Genomic DNA, 19,007 nt, shown 5'->3' on the forward strand with positions numbered 1-19,007 from the left:
ACCAACTTAGAAATGAGACAAAATGTAAGGCAGAAAGATCCTCCGCCATTTTATTTCTGAAAAAGCTGACTGTGGAGAAGGTAGCTTTCCTGAAGTTAGTGGACTCCTGATCCCGAGCGCCAGGACTCCAGGACACACCTGCTGCCCACTCCCAGAGCTATGCCATCTTTGGGCACCTGGTTCTCGGCTGAGCTCACAATCTGCCTCGTCCTGGCTCCTTCCTGATCTAACACAGGAGCCAGGATGGGTGCAGCATGGAGAGGCAGGAGGGCCTGAGGGAGGAAAACGAGGGTGGGCAGGGGTCTGTGAACTATGTCCACTGAGTTCAACAACCTGAAGGTCATTAGCTGGTGACCTTGGCCAGAGCTAGGTGTGTGTGGTGGGCAGAGGGGGGGAGTGGGGATGGGGACAACGGGATGCTTAGACAGCTGTGGGCAGCAGTGTGTGGGGGGATGAGGAGGGAGGGACAGGGGAGGGTGTTGGTCTAGGAGCTGATTCCTAAGAGTGACAGCTGTCAGAGGGTGGACAGAGGGGGGATGAGCAGAAGCAGGCAGGAGATGTAGGCGACATTACATTGGTCATTGCATTAGTCTGAGGCCCAAAAGTTGGAGGCAGTCTGTGCCTGAAGCTTACCTCCTTTGAGTTAGGGAGCACTGAGCTGGAGCTGGGAGGCCAGGGCAGGGCAGGAGTAGCACGAGGCAGAGCCCTCAGCCCCCGTCAACCCAGGGGCGGTGACATGGGCCACTCAGTCCTTTCAGGGTCACCTGGACTACCCAAGCCACCCTCAGCAATTTGGGTACATCTGCCAGAACACAGAGGAAGGGGAAGAACATTTGCTTTTAGCTCAGTCATGGAGGGTGGGGAGGCATTTATGGTGTATCCAGTAGAAGATTCCAGAAGGGGAGGCTCTCTGTGGGTGCATGGGTTGAAGGTGAGGGATGCCAGGAGGAGAGCACAAATGTCAACAGGTGCCACAGAGCCTAAAGCAGCCCTGTGAGGCCCTTCTTCCCGAGAACTGGAATAAGACCTGTAGCTCAGGACGTGAAGTCCGGAATCAGCGCCCAGCCAGAGAACCATGTCATCTCCATCTTAGGTCTGAGAGGGCTGAGGGTTGGGATCCTTGCCCCAGTGCTGTGGCCCCTAGTAGTAAAGGTAGCACCCTGTGGGCGTCCTGATGGTCCCCTCCCAATAGGTCCTTCCTCCTAGGAAGTTTCCTGGCCTCTGATGTGTCTTGCCAGGCCCTGCCACAGTCCAGCAGTGGTTGCAGGCACACTTGGACACGGGACTCTGTGGATGTAGCTTCCCCTTAGAGATGTCACGATGGCCCCAGATCTGAAGCTTTCCAAGATGGGGCTCAGACCACCAGCCAGGCCTCACAAAAGGACAGATGTCTTACTCTTCAGGCAGCGGGAAGGCACGGGGCTGGCATTTGAGGAACTGGTACACAAACAGGAGTCCATGGGTAAGAGGTGGGGGTCCAAGAGAAGGCAAGAGAGTTGAGCCCCATGAAAAAGCCCAATGACATCATCAGTGTCATGTATAAAGCCCTCTTTGGAGCAAGGCTGGACTTGACAGGGAGGGCAGAACACGCGGCTCATTCCCATCCTTCCTGCCCACCCCGTGAACCCAGCAACACAAAGAAGCGAGACCGGGAGGGAAGGTGCTGGGAGGACCTTGGGGCTTTAACAGGGCCTGCAAGAGTGACCAGTGGCCCTGCATGCTACTGACCATCTGGGCAGCGTGATCAAGAAATGGACAGGAGGGCTGGGGCTGGGGCTCAGTGGTGGCGCGCCTGCCTCGCACGTGTGAGGCACTGGGTTCAATCCTCAGCACCACATAAAAATGAAATAAAGATATTAGGTCCATCTACAACTAAAAGTATAAGAAAAAAAGACAGGGAGGGACCCAAACCCTACAAAGGACCAATCATCTCAATTCTTTGCTTTTGTGGGTAGGGGATGGTAGATTCTGGAAACTATGACTAGACCTGACAAATGTTCCCCAGAGGCTTCTAAAACAAACTGGAAGCTGTTGCTGAATGACTTCTCAACTCACAAAGTGGCTTCAGGTGGGAACTAAAGAGAGTCCCTGAGAGCAGATGGGGCTGAGCTGACCTCAGGAGTCTTCTGGTAGGGAAAGCCCTAGTGTGTGGCAGTCCTCCACGACAGGCCTGTGGGGACCAGCAGGTGTGGGGTGGGGCCTAATGATACCACCCAGCTTCCCATCGACTGCTGTCAAAGGTTCCTCCTCTCCACCCTAAGCTGGTGGTCTACACAGGCCACCTGCCCTTCCTCCCATTCCAGTTTCCGCCTGCCTCACGGCTTCTCTGCCCAGCCCGCCACCACTCCACTCTCAGCATCCCATTCCCTGTGCCTGTGGAGCAGACCAAAGCCTTCCAGGGCCTGGTCTTTCAAACCTCTGAGCAGAAGCCATAGTTCACTTCTGGGAAGGAGAGAAATTGATCCTTTGTCTCTGACATTCAACTTGAAAAGGTAATACACAGACATCATTTGAAAACTGAACCGGGGCTGGGGGTTTAGTTCAGTAGTACAGCATGTGCTCAGCAAGCCTGACCCTGGGTTCCATCCTCAGCACAAAAAATTGAAACAGTTCAAAAAGTACAGTTGAAAGTGTCCCCAGCCCAAAATGCAAAATTGTTCACACACACACACACACACACACACACACACTTTATTGTAATATCTCCCTTTCCTCTTATCCACACACAGGAGCATATGCATGCACTCATGTCCCTTTTGCTTATAGTCCCTGCTTGCCTTCCGGCCACCACTGCTGGCTCTTTCTGCCATCAGGCTGCCTGGGCCACACCTCCCTCTCGTGGACCTGGGAAGGGTGGAGTTCTTCCAAGTTCATTAGAGCCCTCCTTTCAACCGCCCTGTCCTCACAGTATGGACTCCCAAGGTTACTTGTCACCCATGTATGTGGCCCCCCTCCTCTGGATGCCAGCTCACACCCAATTGCCATTCCATAGCCAGATGCCTAGCAATCGCTGACAAGTGGACGCAGTCCACGTTCAGTTCATCTTCCCCTAGATGGCCTCCTCCACCCTTCCCCAGTCACCATGCTGTGAGGCATGGCACCCTGCCTGGTCCAAGTTGGCCCTCTTTGTTGGCTATTTGCAGCTTCACCCTGGTTGGCTCCTGGGCTTCCTGAATCCACTCCTGTTTCTCTTCAATTTGGCCAGTCACTTAGAAGAAGCAAATCTGATTGACGATGCCCTGCTGAAAATCATGTCGTAGCTGCCACGGTGCCATCAGGGCCAACCCGAAACCCCTCAGCCGGTCCACCACGTAGTCCAGCTGGGCCCTGAAGTCTATCTGGGCTCAGCCCTCCAGCCCCCACCCGACCCTGGCTGCTGCTCATCTGGGTCTGAATGGCCACACCTGAAGTCGGCCTGCCCCTGGGCCTGTCAAACCCCAGCCTTCTCTCCATTATTCTCCCAAGTCTCTTCTCCCCAGAAACCCTGAAATGCTAAGGGTGGGATGGTGACTGTCTTGTTCAGTTCTGTCTCGGTCTCACATGGTATGTGGGGACCAGGTGAGGCGTATCATGAGCAAATGGACACCCTGCTTGGCCCAGCTCCACCAGACCTGTGGTGTGCGGGGCTCAGGTGCCTAGAGCTCAGAAGGCTGGGTGAGCCAAGCCTTGCCGACTTCCTTGCTGGGATGAGGTACCTAGGACCTTGGAGCTTTGGTTTTTCTATTTTGTAAAATGGCACAAGTAAGAGTACTTGATTCATGGAGTATTAATTGTAATGATACCTGTTAGGTGCAGGACAGGCTGAGTAAGCTGTCTGCAGGGCATGCCAAACAAAGTTAGCTGCAGGATGACCTGGCCTCTCAAACCCTCTGTCTGCTTCAAGCCCAAACGCCCAAGCCCCCGCTCAAGGCTGAACACTCAAACCCCTGCTCAAGGCCAAGCACCTGACCCCCTTGTGCCAACAAGGCAGCTTACAGACCCAGAGACCTCGTTAGATTTGGGCTATAAAACTCCCTCCTGCCGGGCCCTTTTCTCTCTTGCTTTCTCTTTCTTGCGCTCTCTCTATTCTCCTCTGTTGCACTGCTGCAATAAAGATCTCTTGGTTTCTCTGAGTGTTGTGGTCACTTCTCTTTCAATACCTACTTCATCAAAGGTTTAAAGAAAAAGAACATCAGTGCTTGGCTCTGGCTGCAGCCTTTCTCCCTCCGTCCACCCATTCCTGGGCCACTTCAAGCTACTCTTTCCCTCCAGCCATGATACCGCCCTGTGCTGTGTTGTTTTTAGGACAAAATTCATTTCCAGCCAGTTGAAAAAGTCTCCTGTCTGTTTCGCCTGCTGCTATACACTCCTGACCATGGGAACTGTGGTCTCAAGAAGGATCTCCTTGTGTCCTGAGGACAGGTGAGGCCCAGGTGAGTGGGGAAATGCCATTATCCTTGTTTCTCAGGATAATCCTAAGTACAGAAATGAAGGTTAATTCACTTTTTATTTTTTATTATTTTTTTGATGCTAGGCATTGAACCCAGCAAGCACTCTGACACTGAGCCACATCCCCAATCCTTTTTCAGGTTTCTAAGAAACTCATCCACACAAACCTGATTTTACCATGCTACTCCAGTTAACCCTACAATGGAACAAAATATAGAGAACTGCCTGGCAAGGCATGAAGGGTGAAAATGCTTGGGTAGTGCTTGTCAATAAAATCATTAGAACATTTTAAAATGAGCTATTTTATAGCAACTTTTAAAAGTGGAAATTAGAAATCTTTTCCAGTTTACATTTTTTTCCAGAACCCTAGACTCCAGATCATAATTCCATTTCCCATTTCAATTGAAAAATACTAAGGAGCCCGAGTTTAAAAGAGAAAGGTGGCTTAGTATCTCAGCCAAGTCTCGATGCTCGGAGGCCCCCTGCACAGCAGATCTGTCTTGTCTCACTACTGACTGACCACCACATGTTCCAGATGCCCAGGGCACATGGTTAAAGGCTAAAGCTAAACTTCCTCTGGAGACCCCTGCCCAAGTAACTTTCTGTTCAAATTTGTAAAATGAAATCCTCACAAACGTCCCAGTGAAATAATAACAATGAACTTGATGATTCAGAATAAAATGTGAGATTTCCAAGAAAACCATAAAAATAACAAATGTCTCTGCACGGCTGAAATCCCAGAAACAGAAGATCATTGTAGAATCCCTCCCAATTCCACCCTTGAAGGGAACCACCCTGTCTGTAACGCATGTGTGTCTGCCCCACCACTAAAACAGACTGTATCCAACGCAGCAGGTTCTATACAAGCCATTTATTTGAAATGCCAACTATATGTAGGATAAAGTCAGTGTTACATGCTTTATCAGTAACAGTAGAAAAATAGAACCAGTGAAAACCTCTGTACAACTGCAATGGTACTCAAAAGAGAAATGTATCGTTTTACAATGTTTCACACAGACGAATTCAAGTTTGGAGGTACCTAAATAAAAATACTATATATTTCTTTAAAAAACACTATGTACAGTTGAAGCGTAAACAAGTTTTACAAAGTACTGGTTATGCAGGTTGTAGAAAACACTTGCATAGGACATGAAATCAGTTTAAGAAAAATTTCTGAGCCTTGAGCATTGAAGGCACTTGACTTTATACCAGTAACAGCACAACCACGAGAAATGCAGTGGCGTAGAAGGTCTCCCGTCCCCAAGTACAGGTGTGGTACATACACAGCAAGTGGAGCCCAGGAACTTCAGCATTCAGCCACCCCATCTCAGAGCAGGGTTCTGCCCAGGTGACCCAGGCACACAGTCACGTGCAGGTACACCCGAGGAAGCTTCCAGCGCTTATGGGATCTTAGAACCCCCGTAAACACACAAACACAAGAGGTTATTGTCAAGACACGCACTTGCAAGTAACCTTTCTGTAGAAATGGCCACAGCATTATAATATTCAGAATATGAAAGACTGAAACACAGTCAGAGGATTCTCTAGAGGGAAAAAAAACCAAAAGACTGCCAGACAATGACAACAGCTATCGCAACTGATAGGCACAAAGACAACACTCCATGAAGCACGGTTCATACAAGGTGTTCATGGAGAGAACAGCAAGACACCTTCTAGTGGTGTGCATGGCAACGCTTTAGTAAGAATACCTGTAATGAGGTTTGGAAGTGAATCACATAGTAGACAAAGTGAACCACTGCAGACCTGGGAAGAGCACCCATCACTGCGGCTTTAATAGTGACTGCAGAGAAGCAAAAGTCAAAGAGGCATTTCCCTTTTAATTCAGTCCTAGGATAAAAACACAAATCCTTAGGATTGCAAGACGACAATTTTACAAGTGTTCCATTTTTCCCTAAAAGGTAAATTCACCATTATGAAAATATAAATCTTGCTGGGTAGTGACTGGGGAACGCTGACCTTTCAACTACAGAGAATGTCACCAGAGGTCAGCACCAAGCCCCAGGGCTCTGCTGCGTTTGCTGTTTCTCCATTACATTCTGCAGCATGAGCTTCATTCAAATTACAAGGATTGTGCCCATTGCTAGAAGTTGAACAAACAAACAAACAGACAACAACAAAAAAAACCCCCAAGAGATTGAGAAAGCCAAAACAAGACTAGGTCAAGTTTCATAGGTAGTTCTACAAAAAAAATAAACAAGGGGGCTGGGGATGTGGCTCAAGCGGTAGCGCGCTCGCCTAGCATGCGTGCGGCCCGGGTTCGATCCTCAGCAGCACCACATACCAACAAAGATGTTGTGTCCGCCAAGAACTAAGAAAAAATAAATAAATGTTAAAATTCTCTCTCTCTCTCTCTCTCTCTCTGTCTCTCTCACTCTCTCTTTAAAAAAAAAAAAAAAAAAAAAAAAAAAAAAAAAAAAAAAAAAAAAAAAAAAAAAAAAAAAAAAAAAAAAAAAAAAAAAATAAACAAGAGAACTCACTAGCTGGGTACAGTGGCGCACGCCTTATAATCCCCGTGACCTGGGAGGCTGAGGCAGGAGGATTGCAAGTTCAAGGCCAACTTTAGCAACTTAGAGAGGCCCAAAACAACTTAGCAAGAACCTGTCTCAAAATAAAAAATAAAAGGGCTGGGGATGTGGCTCAGTGGTTAAGCGCCCTTGGGTTCAATCCCCAATACTAAAGCAGGGGGGTGGGTGGGGGGCAGACAAAAGTAAAAAGAACTCACTAAAAATCCTTAAAGCCTAATGGGTTATTGAAAAGCCAAGCTAGCTCAGGTCTAGGGACATGTGCCCAGCTGATGGGGCATGAGAATGGGTGTGGTCCGTGTAGTAGAGAAGTCATGTTCCAATGGTTTTTGTTCTTCATGCTGCTATTTTTCTCTTTAGGGGCCATGGGCAACTTAGTAAAATTATTTTTCAAAATCATAAAACTAAGATGATTATACAAGAAAAGGACCAACAGCATCTTTTAATCTTACTCTTCTCCTTTGCACTAGCATCTACACGATAGTTTGCTAACCTCAACACACAGTGGGCACTGGGAGCAGTGATTGTCCAAATGGCCAGATTGTCCAGGGCCTCAAAAGGAGATCTGGTATTTTTGTGATTTGGTTCGCATGAAATTTCTATATCAAGTAAAATGCCAATTTATGTATTTAAATTTTATATTATATATACTTTTTTTAAAAGAGCAATCTTACTCACACTTTACATTTGTCTTAGTTTGGCATTAGAAATGATTGAATAGATGAGTTCAAAAGCCAGAGGCACAGAGCTATCGACCTACTCTATTAATTATACTTCACGAGATCCATTAAGAGTCCACCAACACTAGCCTAATGCACACAAAACCACATCTGTTCATCTTCTGCAAGTCATATCAGTCCATAATCCCACAGATTAAAGCAAGATTCCCCTCTATACATAGTTTAGCCAGGTAAGCTAAATTATTAAAAGCAACATCTAAAATTAAGTAATACTATGAATAGTGGCCACTAGTTTTTATAATTATGTTTAAAGACTATTTAATGAATTTTCAGAAAAACCAATAACCCTGGTCTCTCTAACATATTGGGGAAACAAAATAGGTCAGAGATGAGATTTCTTCCTCATTCAAATTAGGTCTACTCATTCTCCTCTGCAGAACCAGTCCAGTCCAGTCTAATGCAGAACAGAAATCTAAAGCTCTCAGATTAATTCATGTCAACTTGTGTATTATAAACACATACTGAAGAATGATGGAATTAACATTTGCTTCTGAAGACAGACTGAGACTGGGCTTCAGAGGACACCAGCATCTATTATAAGACTTAAAAGTGAGAGTCCTGTGTTTTTCTATCTTTAAAAGAGGAGTCTTACAGGCTCTGCGAGCAGACTTTACAGCAGATGCATGTGACCACTGGAGGCTGGGAGCTCAGTATGCAACATCACCAGGGTCGACAACTGAATGCACCAGCAGCAGCTAACCGGCCAGGCAGCAGAATGGGCGGCAGCAGCTCACAGAAGATACAGACATACTTCCCAAATTTGAGATTATCTATTGTTAGGAATTTAAAAAATGTCAAATTATTCCTGAGTGTATATCCACAGGGTAAAGTAGGAAAAGACCAGAAGAGAAACTACTGTTTCAGGAGAAATTAGAGTTGCTGACACCCAATAGAAACCTAGTCACTTCAAAGTGCATGTAATTCATTTATATGGTAGCTTGTGAAGGCTCCCCAGCCCTGCATAGTTTTATAGTGAGTGTGATTCATAGTTTTATTTTATATATATATATAATATATATATATATATGTATGTGTGTATATATATACACACACACACACACACACACACATACACATACATACATAGAAAAGAGGTTCCTGAATATCCTTTGAGAGAATGTTCAGGAAGTCTCTTTTCTTCTAAGTGCTACGGCTGTGTTTGTAAAAATACAAAGTGAATGTTAAATAATGAAGTGATTTAAACTCAAATACTAATATATTTACATTGAAGAGTAAGAAACAAAACAAAACAGTCCTTAGCTCACACATTGCCCTTCCAAGGGAGAGGATCAGAGAGACCTCATGTGCTCAGTGGTTCAGTAAATGCTAAACCAGCATCCCCAGTGGAGTTCAAGTAGGACATGTAGTGTTTAACAATTTTTTTTTCTTTTTGGTGACAAAGCATTATGCATTATACAAGTTTTTTATAGGACACCAAAGTTCAGACATACTTTGAGAAATATTTAAAAAAAAAACATATGCTTACAAACACCACATTACATCCATAAGACTGAAGCCCTTTGTTTCCCATAGAAAGCAAGACAACTGAAGGCAGCAGGCAGTCACTTCCCCAGCTCAGACAGAAAGTCCCGCAGGGCCAGGAATCCTGAAATCCCTTTGCTGTGCCCTTTAGCTGACTTTCCTCTCTCCCCTGCTTTCCAATTCCAAGGAATCTGATCTTCTCAGATCCACATCCAGGGAGCAATACTTTAACCTGTACCACCAGGGTCTACAGGGACCCTGACAGTGTCCACACTGTGAGTAAAGTGACAGCTTTGGGCTGGGCACCATGGGCTATTCTCCTTCCTGCTTCTACTACACCCAAAGACTTCAGGACCCTCACAGTGGGAATAAAGACTAGCTCCCAAGACTTATTAAAGAAGAATGACATTAGATCTATAGAGACTGAGCAGGAAGATTTTTGAACTCAAACAACTGTTTAAAAGAGAGGAGCATTTTGATGTGCTGTTCTTTGGAATTTCTATAATTAAAAATAAACAGAACTATTTCATAAGAAAATACATCTTAGTGTGCAATACAATGCACATGAAAACTGGTAGATGAAAGGTAAAATGCAAAAAAGTATGAAAATACAGTCCTTTAAATGTGGCAATAAAGTTTAACATACTGATATAAAATCAATACAGATAAAATAAATGTACAAGTGCAAAAAAATTCCATCATTTGTAAAGAGAGGGAAAAAAAGTGCCAGCTTGCCTTCTGTTCAAAATGCTTCTTCACATAATTGTTCCAACATAAAACAGACAGATGCAGCATTCAAAATAACCCTCCTAGCATGCCATGTGTAATAAACATATACACACAAAACTGAAAATAAAATAATGTGGAACTGAGCTGGCACTGATAAACTGGTCAGTGAGTTGTCGGGTTACGGAGTAGAATGGATGTTTCACATCTCAGGCACAGGCGACTTGGAGGTTGCTCTCAGAGGGCAGACTTTTTGTAGAGGAAGTCTGGCTTGCTGGGTGACCTCCTTCCTCTGCTTATGGAATCTTCTCTTTCTAGCTCTGTGCTTCTCTGAGCTCCATGGCTCAGGGACTCACTGTCTGCCAGCCTTCTGGTGGATCGCTCTTCTGGAGCCTCAGAGCTACATGCAGACTGTGAAGAAGGCCTGTTAGAAGTCAGCCCAAAAGTCAAGTCGGTTTCTACTGCAGTTCGTCCCCTGATGTGGGCTGGACCATTGCCAGCATTTTCTGGGGCTGCCAAAGGGAAGTCTGATCGCTGGGGAGGCTGCTCCACGACATCCAGGCGTATGGACTCACTCTTCTGCCTGTGTGAATGCCCATCAGGGGAAAGTGGATATTCTCTCCTGGCTTCTTCCTGGGTTTTAGGAGGGGTCTGAGTAGGTAGGTAGGCTGACTTTAAGCCATTTGGTGATGCCTTATTGTGGCTGTACAAATCAGGACCAAAATATCCACCTTGCGAAGGGGAAGGGGCGCGTCTGCCAGGAGCAGGAGTAGAAGGTCTGCAAGCAGCATTTGAGAAGTCATAGAAATCCGGGTATTCCTGCTGATTTTCTCTAGCATCTGTTTTTTGCTCTAGTGTGTGTTTTTTTCGAGAAGTGTGTGTATGCCTCTGTGGAACACACGAGAGATGCTGGGGAGGCCCCGGTCCTGCTTCAGAAACTGGCTGGCTCACTTCTGTGTCTACAGCAAGTTCTGGAAGTCTCCTGTCCTTGAGTGACAGTGTGGATACTCCCATGGCGATATCTGGCATTAGATCATTCAGCACAGGTTGGGTACACTGAGATAGAGACAAAGCAGAGAAGGTGTAAAAAAAAAAAAAAAAAAAAAAAAAAGGCCCATCAATGTTCACTGATTTTGTTGATTTGGTTTCCTGATTATAAATGTTATAATGCATACTTAGATACAGAAAATTATAAAGGCAGGAAAAAAACTCCTAATGTTCCATACAGAGATAATCATTGCTAACATAGTGAAGTATTTCTCTCCCCTTTTTTCTCTGCATACATTTTCACAAAATTTATTGCATATATAGTTTTAGTGCATATATAATTAATATATTATTTAGTGATAGTTCTACCATTAATTTTTCTCAGATATCATCATTTAAAAATACATTCCATTGTACTGATAAATCATAAACCAGTCTCCTATGAACAGACATTTAGGTTATTTCCAATTTTTTATTATAATAAAGAGTACAATGAATGTACTAACAATTTTCCTTTAGAGGCTGGGTGTGGTGGTATACACCTGTAATCCCAGAAACTTGGGGAGGCTGAGGCAGGGAGATTGCAAGTTTGATGTTAGCTTCAGCAACTTAGTGAGGCCCTAAGCAACTTTTCAATACCCTGTCTCAAAATAAAAAACAAAAAAGGCTAGGGATGTGCCCCAGTGGTTAAGCAACCCTGGGTTCAATTCCCAGTTCCAAAAGAAAAAAAATAAAAACAAAACCAAAACATTCCTTTGGAGGAATTGTATTTAAGATACAAAATAGTTGAATTTTGTAATTATAGGGCCAGACCAACAGAATGGGCATGTGGTTTATCAAATACTACCGATCCCTTATTTTGGGGAATTGGGGGGAGCAGGGAGAACAAGGTAGAGAGGGACAGGAAGGCTGGGAAGAGTCATAATTCGACCCAAGGTGTATAGCAGTCCATCACTTCTGGTGAGCTCTATTTTAAGGAAGCCTCCCTGAAATAACAGATCTTTCCTTTTCTCTATTGAATTCTGCTGACAGCATGTGACAAAGTAGGAAGACTTAAAAAGCACTATTGTTTTTCTCAAATGTGTTACATAAAACATAAGTCCAATCTCTTCTGCAGTGCAAACCAGGTGAAGATCCGTGTCTGACATGGAGCCTCTCTACTCGTTGCCCTGGCTCCTGAGGCTCTGAGTCAGGCAGGGTCTGAGGGCTGAGCTGGGGAGACTCACTTTCTGACTGTTTTCTGAATGGGGAGGCTTTGTCACACTGGTCCTGGTGGTACACTTAGCTCTAAGTAATTTTTCCTTCTTGTTCCACCAGAGCATTTGGTAGAATAACAGATCCTATAGGACAGAAGTCAGGAAGATTCCAAACACGGGCTTGAACAGAACATTAGGATGCATGCAGATCCACCTATCACTGCTCTCCTCCTGCTATTGGCAGATGGACTTACAGACAAGAACACTGCCTTTGTTCCTACTACACACACCTCTAGTCTCTCTGCTCCTGTCCTTTCCCATTTGCTGATACTAGCATTCTTCTCTTCTTCCCCATGACAATCGAGTGCATGCTTTCAGCCTGCCAATAACACTTTTGGGCACTGCTGAGTCCTGTGGGGTTCTTGGAGCCAGGGGAACAGCTCCTAATATCCCACAGACTTTTGATTTGGGGCAGGTGACTTAAGTGCTGACTTACCATTTGTTTCTCGGATGCTACTGCAGCAGAGGCGGCAGCAGCTGCAGCAGCAGCAGCAGCAACTGTCTGCCTCCCCAGTCCTGTGGGGTTGGTACAGTCAGGTGGTGCTGCTTTAACACCTGGCAGATAAACTGGGGGAGGAACAGCTTTAGGAGCTGTTCTGGAGTGAAACAACGAATGATTACAGGGATAAGAAAAGGAACGTGAAGGGTGCTGACTGGGAGGTCTTTGCTTCCAACCTGCTTTGAGTTGGTTATGGATTGGGGTGGCTGGGGGGTGGTATGGAGGGGGTGGAGGGGGCAAAGGTGGATGGAAGGCCACAAAAGAGTCCAGGTCTGTAAACATGGTTTCTGCAGTAGGGGTACTGTTAACACGACATCTCCCAGGCTGTCTCATTGTCAAGAGTGGACTTTCATCCCCAAAACGTTCATCAGGAAAGAACTTGTGAGGATTCTAGATTAAAAAAAAAAAAAAAAAAAAAAAAAGAGATTTCACACATGGAATTGTACAAGATGAGAGAGTTAAGTAAAATTCCTAAGAAGCTAAGAAGACCACATTAAGTAAAAGGTAAAATTCCAGCAAGCAAGTCAGACATCTCTTGTAGCAATATGTGATAAAGTAAAAACAAGTAATAAAACCTAACTGAAATGATTTTGCTAAGAAAAAAAGTTAACATTAAATCAGAGGAAGAAAAGGAATACAACTGAGGAGCTTCCTAGAAACTCTGACACAACATCTGTATATGTTCTATGTGAAATAACTTCAAAATAACCATTCCTTGCTCATTATACACAACCAAGCTGGATTAAGACTTCAAACCATTGCAAGAGAACAATGATTTTTATACAATTTAAGATATCAAATTAAGACAATTTAGGATGGCAAAGGGAAGAGAAACAAGTAAAAAACCAGACTATGTACTCTAGGGATGGAAACTACAGCAAAAAATAAAAATTAAGAACCTAAAAAATGGGTGGCTGCCACATTTTCCTTTTGAAAGGGACAGGGTTAATGGAGTTTAGATTCAGTGGCAAGAAAGTGCCCCACTTGACCAGATCAAATCAAATTTTATGTAAGGCTCTGATAAAACTATGCCACAAATCCTATCTTAACTACAAAACCAATGCTATTGTTCTTATGCTTAATAATTACTAGAAATGAATTTGTTTCCTACTAGGTTGAAAAAAAAAAAGCACTCATTCCATGATTCTCATGCTTGCATTTGAACCTTCATGCACAACTTTTCATATGGAAGAAAGGTCAGTGGGCATCTGATAGTAGGCCTAACCTGAAATCTGGTGACCAGAGAGCAAGCAATGAGGTTCAGAATTTCCTACTTCCTTTGCCATCTCTGTTGGGATGGAACTTTGTAGCAGTCACCATTTGGATGCTTGTTATGTATACACAGTGTTTGACACACAGCACCTTCTATCTTCACAATAATCCATTTTATGGGTAAGGAACTGATGCTCACTGGTTAAATAACTCACCCAAGTTAACCAGTTAGTAAGGAGCAGAGCCAGCTCTGTGCTCAGCCCACTCCACCATGCTGCTTCTCATGAGGAGAAACCTGCAGCCTGTCGAAGACATCAGAGGCAGTGAAAGGGCACGTATGAAGAAAAAGCAGCAGTGGGGCACTCCTTGGGATGTCTCATATACCACCTGACTGATGATCAAGGCTCCCTCCTTTCAACAGTTCAATGCCATGTCTTACCTGCAAGAGCTCTGCAGCAGCATCTGCAAGACCAAACTCTCTCAGTACTCGAATCTGAATTTCATAGCTGACGGTGGCACCCTCCCCACAGTTCAGTGCATAAGCTCTCTGCACCTGCTCGGTGTGCCGTAGTTCCTGCAGGCGTCTGACCATATCTTTCATAATGAAGAGACGAGGAACTAGGAGAAAGACAGCATGTAGGCAAAATTCCTGAGCTACACGAAAGACTGCCCAGTGAGCACAAAGGAAAATGCAAATGTTTGGTATCAGAATCTTTTCATAAATTTCTTAAGTAGTATTTTAATTTCTTGGCAACACAGTAATTTATATTTGAAAAATAGAAATTTTTCAAGATTTTAAATTTCATAGTGCCCAGAAGGCTCTTGGTCATATCAAACAGCTCCAGAATTGTATTATTTTAGTCTACAGCTCAAATAAGATTTTACTTGCATGTACTCTGACTCTTAGGATATTTCATGATTTAAAAATATATATTCATTCTTAGGGTTGGGGATGTAGTTGAGTAGTAAAGTGCTTGCCTTGCATGTACAAGGCCCTGGGTTTGATCCTAAGCAAAAATTATAAATAAATAAATAAATAAAATAAAGAAAGTTGTTCTTGTATTCAAACAGTTGTTTAAATGCTGACTATGGGGGCTGGGGATGTGGCTCAAGCGGTAGCGCGCTCGCCTGGCATGCGTGCGGCCCGGGTTCGATCCTGAGCACCACATACCAACAAAGATGTTGTGTCCGCTGAGAACTGAAAAATAAATATTAAAAAAAAAAAAGCTGACTATGCACCAAGGATTGGTATTGGGGTGCACAGAAGGAAAGATGTGATCTCTGTCCATAAGTACAGTACAGGGTCAGAAAAGTTCATGGAGAAAAATAAACAAGAACACTGGAAGACTGGAAAAAAACGGGCACCCAGCCCAGATGGAAGGCAGGTGGGAAAGGCTTCTTAGACAAGGGGGAACCCCAACATAGCCTTGAAGATGATGGAAAATCAGGCATGTAAAGAAAGCAGCGTGAAGCTTTCTGAGCAAGGAAGTCTAGGCATGTACATGGTATCAAATGAAAAATAGCAAAACACAAGGAGGAGGCTCACTGGCAGAGTCTGGGGTCAGCAGGTAAGTAGGAAGAACTGAGAAAGGAGGCTGGAAATATGAGTGGGGTAGATCTGAATGAGTTGTATCCTGTGTATAGCAGGGAGCTGCTTGTGCAGGGGATGACAGAATGAGAGCTGTGACGTGGTGAGTACAGGCAGATGTTATGTGAAGCAGGGGAGGCAAACTGGCCGCCTGCCACCTGCTTTTCTAAGTAAAGTTTTATTGGCACACAGCCTTACCATTTGTTTAGAAACCACCGTGGTTATTTGGGAGTTAGTTGGTGTAATAGAGATTGCATAGTTCAAAAAGTCTGAAATATCTATTATCTGGTCCTTTACAGAAAAAGTGTGCTGACCCCTGGGGTAAAGGACAGAAGTAAGAGAAGAGGCAGGAACAGCAGTTAGGAACCTGAGCTATGCCGTGGTCATAGGTTGGAGAGAGGCAATGAAGTCTGTAAACATTTGTGATATGAACTGACCACAGTGTTGACTGAACGTTATTTTTTGGGGGAAGGAGAGCCAGAGTTTGGTGAATGCTAATTTTCTGCCAAGCAAATGCTTAAGCATATTATTCATGGAGCTTCATTAAATCCCCACAACACTAGGAGGAAACATTATCTTCATTTCATAGATGAGAAAATTGATGTTTTGGAAGAAATCACAGAATGCCAGAGTCCCACAAAGTGAAAGAGCCAGTCTGTGAGCCTGTAAGTCCTCTCCAACAAGCTACAGCCTTGTCTTTTGAGTGCGATGGGCAAGGATGGGAGAAACTGGGTGACACTAAAATGGGGCATGCCTTGTTAACTAAGCCACAGGCAAGTCTTGTTTTCTTGAGAATACTTACTTATGGGTGTCTTTGGGATTTTCTGATTTAAGTTCTAGGATGAAATTATGCTGATATTCAATAGCATTAATTCAAGCCTGAAAAACAGTGCTACTACCAAAGCTTCAAAATCAACAAAACCCAATTGAAGAAATATTTATCTTATTACTGTTATCCAATGTATGCCTTAGGCAAATATACAATAGCCAAATCTACTAAGGCAACAATTGATGAAAAACACTAGTTGTGAAATAAAATGTATGTATTCAGTGAGAAGTTCTGCCATTATGCTTTTTATTTCTTCTTAACTGAAACAGGTATATGGACGCAGAAATGAATGGTGCTATTTCCATTGCACATTGTTTGCCAGATTTTATTTATTTAATTTTTGACACAGGGTTCTGATAGGTTGCCCAGGCTTGGTCTCAAACTCCTGGGCTCAAGTAATCTTCCCACTTTAGTCTCTAAGTAATTGGCGTGTGCTACCATGTCTGGCTGCTGGTTTTTACTATGCATCTTGCAAAAGCAATTGGCAAGAGCTACAAATTTCTGACCACCAGATTACTAGTGTTTATTTTATCTTAGAAACTGATACTAGAGACTACTGTTAAAAGTCAACATGAAGTAATTAATATTCAGATGTTTTGGGGGGCTGGGATGCAGCTCAGTGGCAAAGCATTTGCAAAGTCCTGGGTTCGACCCCCAGTTCCCCCCCAAAAAAAACCTCAAAACAAATTATAGAGGAACATTATAGAGGAGATCATGGCAAACTGGACCTCTAGGAAAATAATGGTGATCACATCTTTGGGAGACAGAAGCAGATTCAAAGATATTAAGTCCAGGGCTGGGGATGTGGCTCAAGCGGTAGCGCACTCGCTTGGCATGCGTGCGGCCCAGGTTCGATCCTCAGCACCACATACCAACAAAGATGTTGTGTCCGCCGAGAACTAAAAAATAAATATTAAAAAAAATTCTCTCTCTCTCTCCTCTCTCACTCTCTCTCTCAAAAAAAAAAAAAAAAAAAGATATTAAGTCCACATGTGCAAACTGCCCTGCAGTGATGAAAAAACTGAATTTCTCTAAACAAGGGCAATTCTGCTGCATAGAGCACATGTGGCAATGTCTAGAAACACAAGAAAGTTTCCAAAAGGCTGTCACAAAGGTAGGGGTGTGTGTGCAAAAACCTACACACACTTATTAACTTAAGATAAAATATAAAACAAAACTAGGAGAATAAATGCATAAAGGGTACTGAAATGTGGAAACAATTAGCATACATTTAGGGGTTCAAACATCAGCAATTACAAAAAAATGGATAAGATTATTCATTTCAATATAAATGCCTCACCAAAGGCATTGCCTTACCTGGAATTTCATTGGCTACAACAGAAGGTGGGCTTGATTGGCTGCTGCTCATCTGCTGATGGCTGATCATGTGGCAACACTGTGGCATGGCATTACTGACCATGTAAAGCGTGTCTGGCACGTTGGACATTCTCACCATTCGCAAACGCACAAGGTCTGTTTGTTCCACCATCATCTCATCTAGCACTGACTGAAATGAGAATTCAGGATGAACAGTCAGTCAATCCATTCTTTGTGTTAAATCACAGTTGGAGTAAGATTATCATCTCCATCACAGAAGGGGCAGAGGTTGTAGTTCAGTGGTAGAGCGCCTGCCTCGCACATGGGAGGCACTGGGTTCGATCCTCAGCACCACATAAAAATAAATAAATAAAGACATTGCGCCTATCCACAACCAAAAATAAACAAACAAATAAATAAATGAAAGAAAAGGGGGATTCATTAATTGTTTTCTCACTTATGTAAAGTCTGAAATAGGTGGTAGAAGAAGAAAATACCCATTCCTCTTTAATTAAAGACCCTTTCTGGAAAATTTTATTTTATTTTATTTTTTTTAGTTGTAGATGGACACAATATCTTTATTTTATTTTATGTGGTGCTGAGGATTGAACCAGGGCCTCACACGTGCTAGGCGAGAGCTCTACCACTGAGCACAACCCCAGCCCAGGAGAATTTTTGAATAGATATAATCATTGGAAAGGCTTATTTTTAATTAGAAGTATTTGAAATCTGATGGAAGCATACAAAATTAATCAAAAATAAATAATACACAAAATTATTATAATGAAAAGAACATGTATACATGTGCTAAGTATCACATTGAAAAATGTTCAAAATATGAAATAGTAAAGATTGATTAATGGGACCAATTTTGTTAAAGTAGTTTCAGATGCATCTATCTCACCCAACTACAGAACGGCAAAAATGAAGTGTTATATAAACATTTCCAATGGGGGAATTCCTTCTTCCACAGCCATCTGAGAACAGGGCAATTCTAGAGGACCTTCTGCTGAGCCACCCCATCTTGGGGCAGAGGAAATGGGGGATTGGTATAGTTTCTCACCAGACGTGGCCTGTGAAGGCTCAGCTGCATGAGCACTTCAAGCACAAAGACCAGATCTGACCATTCTGCTTTCTTCCTGTTTTAGATCTATTTAGAATGTCAACCATTTAATATGAAGAATATTATCAACCTAGTCAATAAAACAGAGTTCTCATAAACTCCTTTCATTTATCTTAAAGCTAGGAAGTCTGGAAATAAAAATAAATAAAATTTTAAGGCAATGTAATTCTGTCCCTAAATACATTATTTTGTCTGTTACTTCAGAATGCTTACTGATGATTTTTGACTGTTAGTTCCTCACAAGCTACTCTTAAGTATTTACATGTGAATATATTTA

General features: G+C 43.4%; 1 protein-coding gene across 1 annotated transcript in view; it reads right to left on the minus strand.

Moving 5' to 3' along the window:
- Positions 1-5,284: 5,284 nt before the first annotated feature.
- Btbd7 (BTB domain containing 7) overlaps positions 5,285-19,007 on the minus strand; it is a 113,047-nt gene continuing 99,324 nt past the window's right edge. Inside the window, exons 8-11 of the mRNA XM_021735839.3 lie at positions 17,608-17,797; positions 14,313-14,491; positions 12,599-13,051; positions 5,285-10,975 (exon numbers count right to left, since the gene is read on the minus strand). Coding sequence (XP_021591514.1) covers positions 10,157-10,975; positions 12,599-13,051; positions 14,313-14,491; positions 17,608-17,797 — 1,641 coding nt within the window. The 3' untranslated portion in view covers positions 5,285-10,156. The remainder of the gene's footprint in view (positions 10,976-12,598; positions 13,052-14,312; positions 14,492-17,607; positions 17,798-19,007) is intronic.

Source organism: Ictidomys tridecemlineatus, chromosome 5 (genome assembly GCF_052094955.1).
Source record: "Ictidomys tridecemlineatus isolate mIctTri1 chromosome 5, mIctTri1.hap1, whole genome shotgun sequence".
Lineage (NCBI taxonomy): Eukaryota > Metazoa > Chordata > Mammalia > Rodentia > Sciuridae > Ictidomys > Ictidomys tridecemlineatus.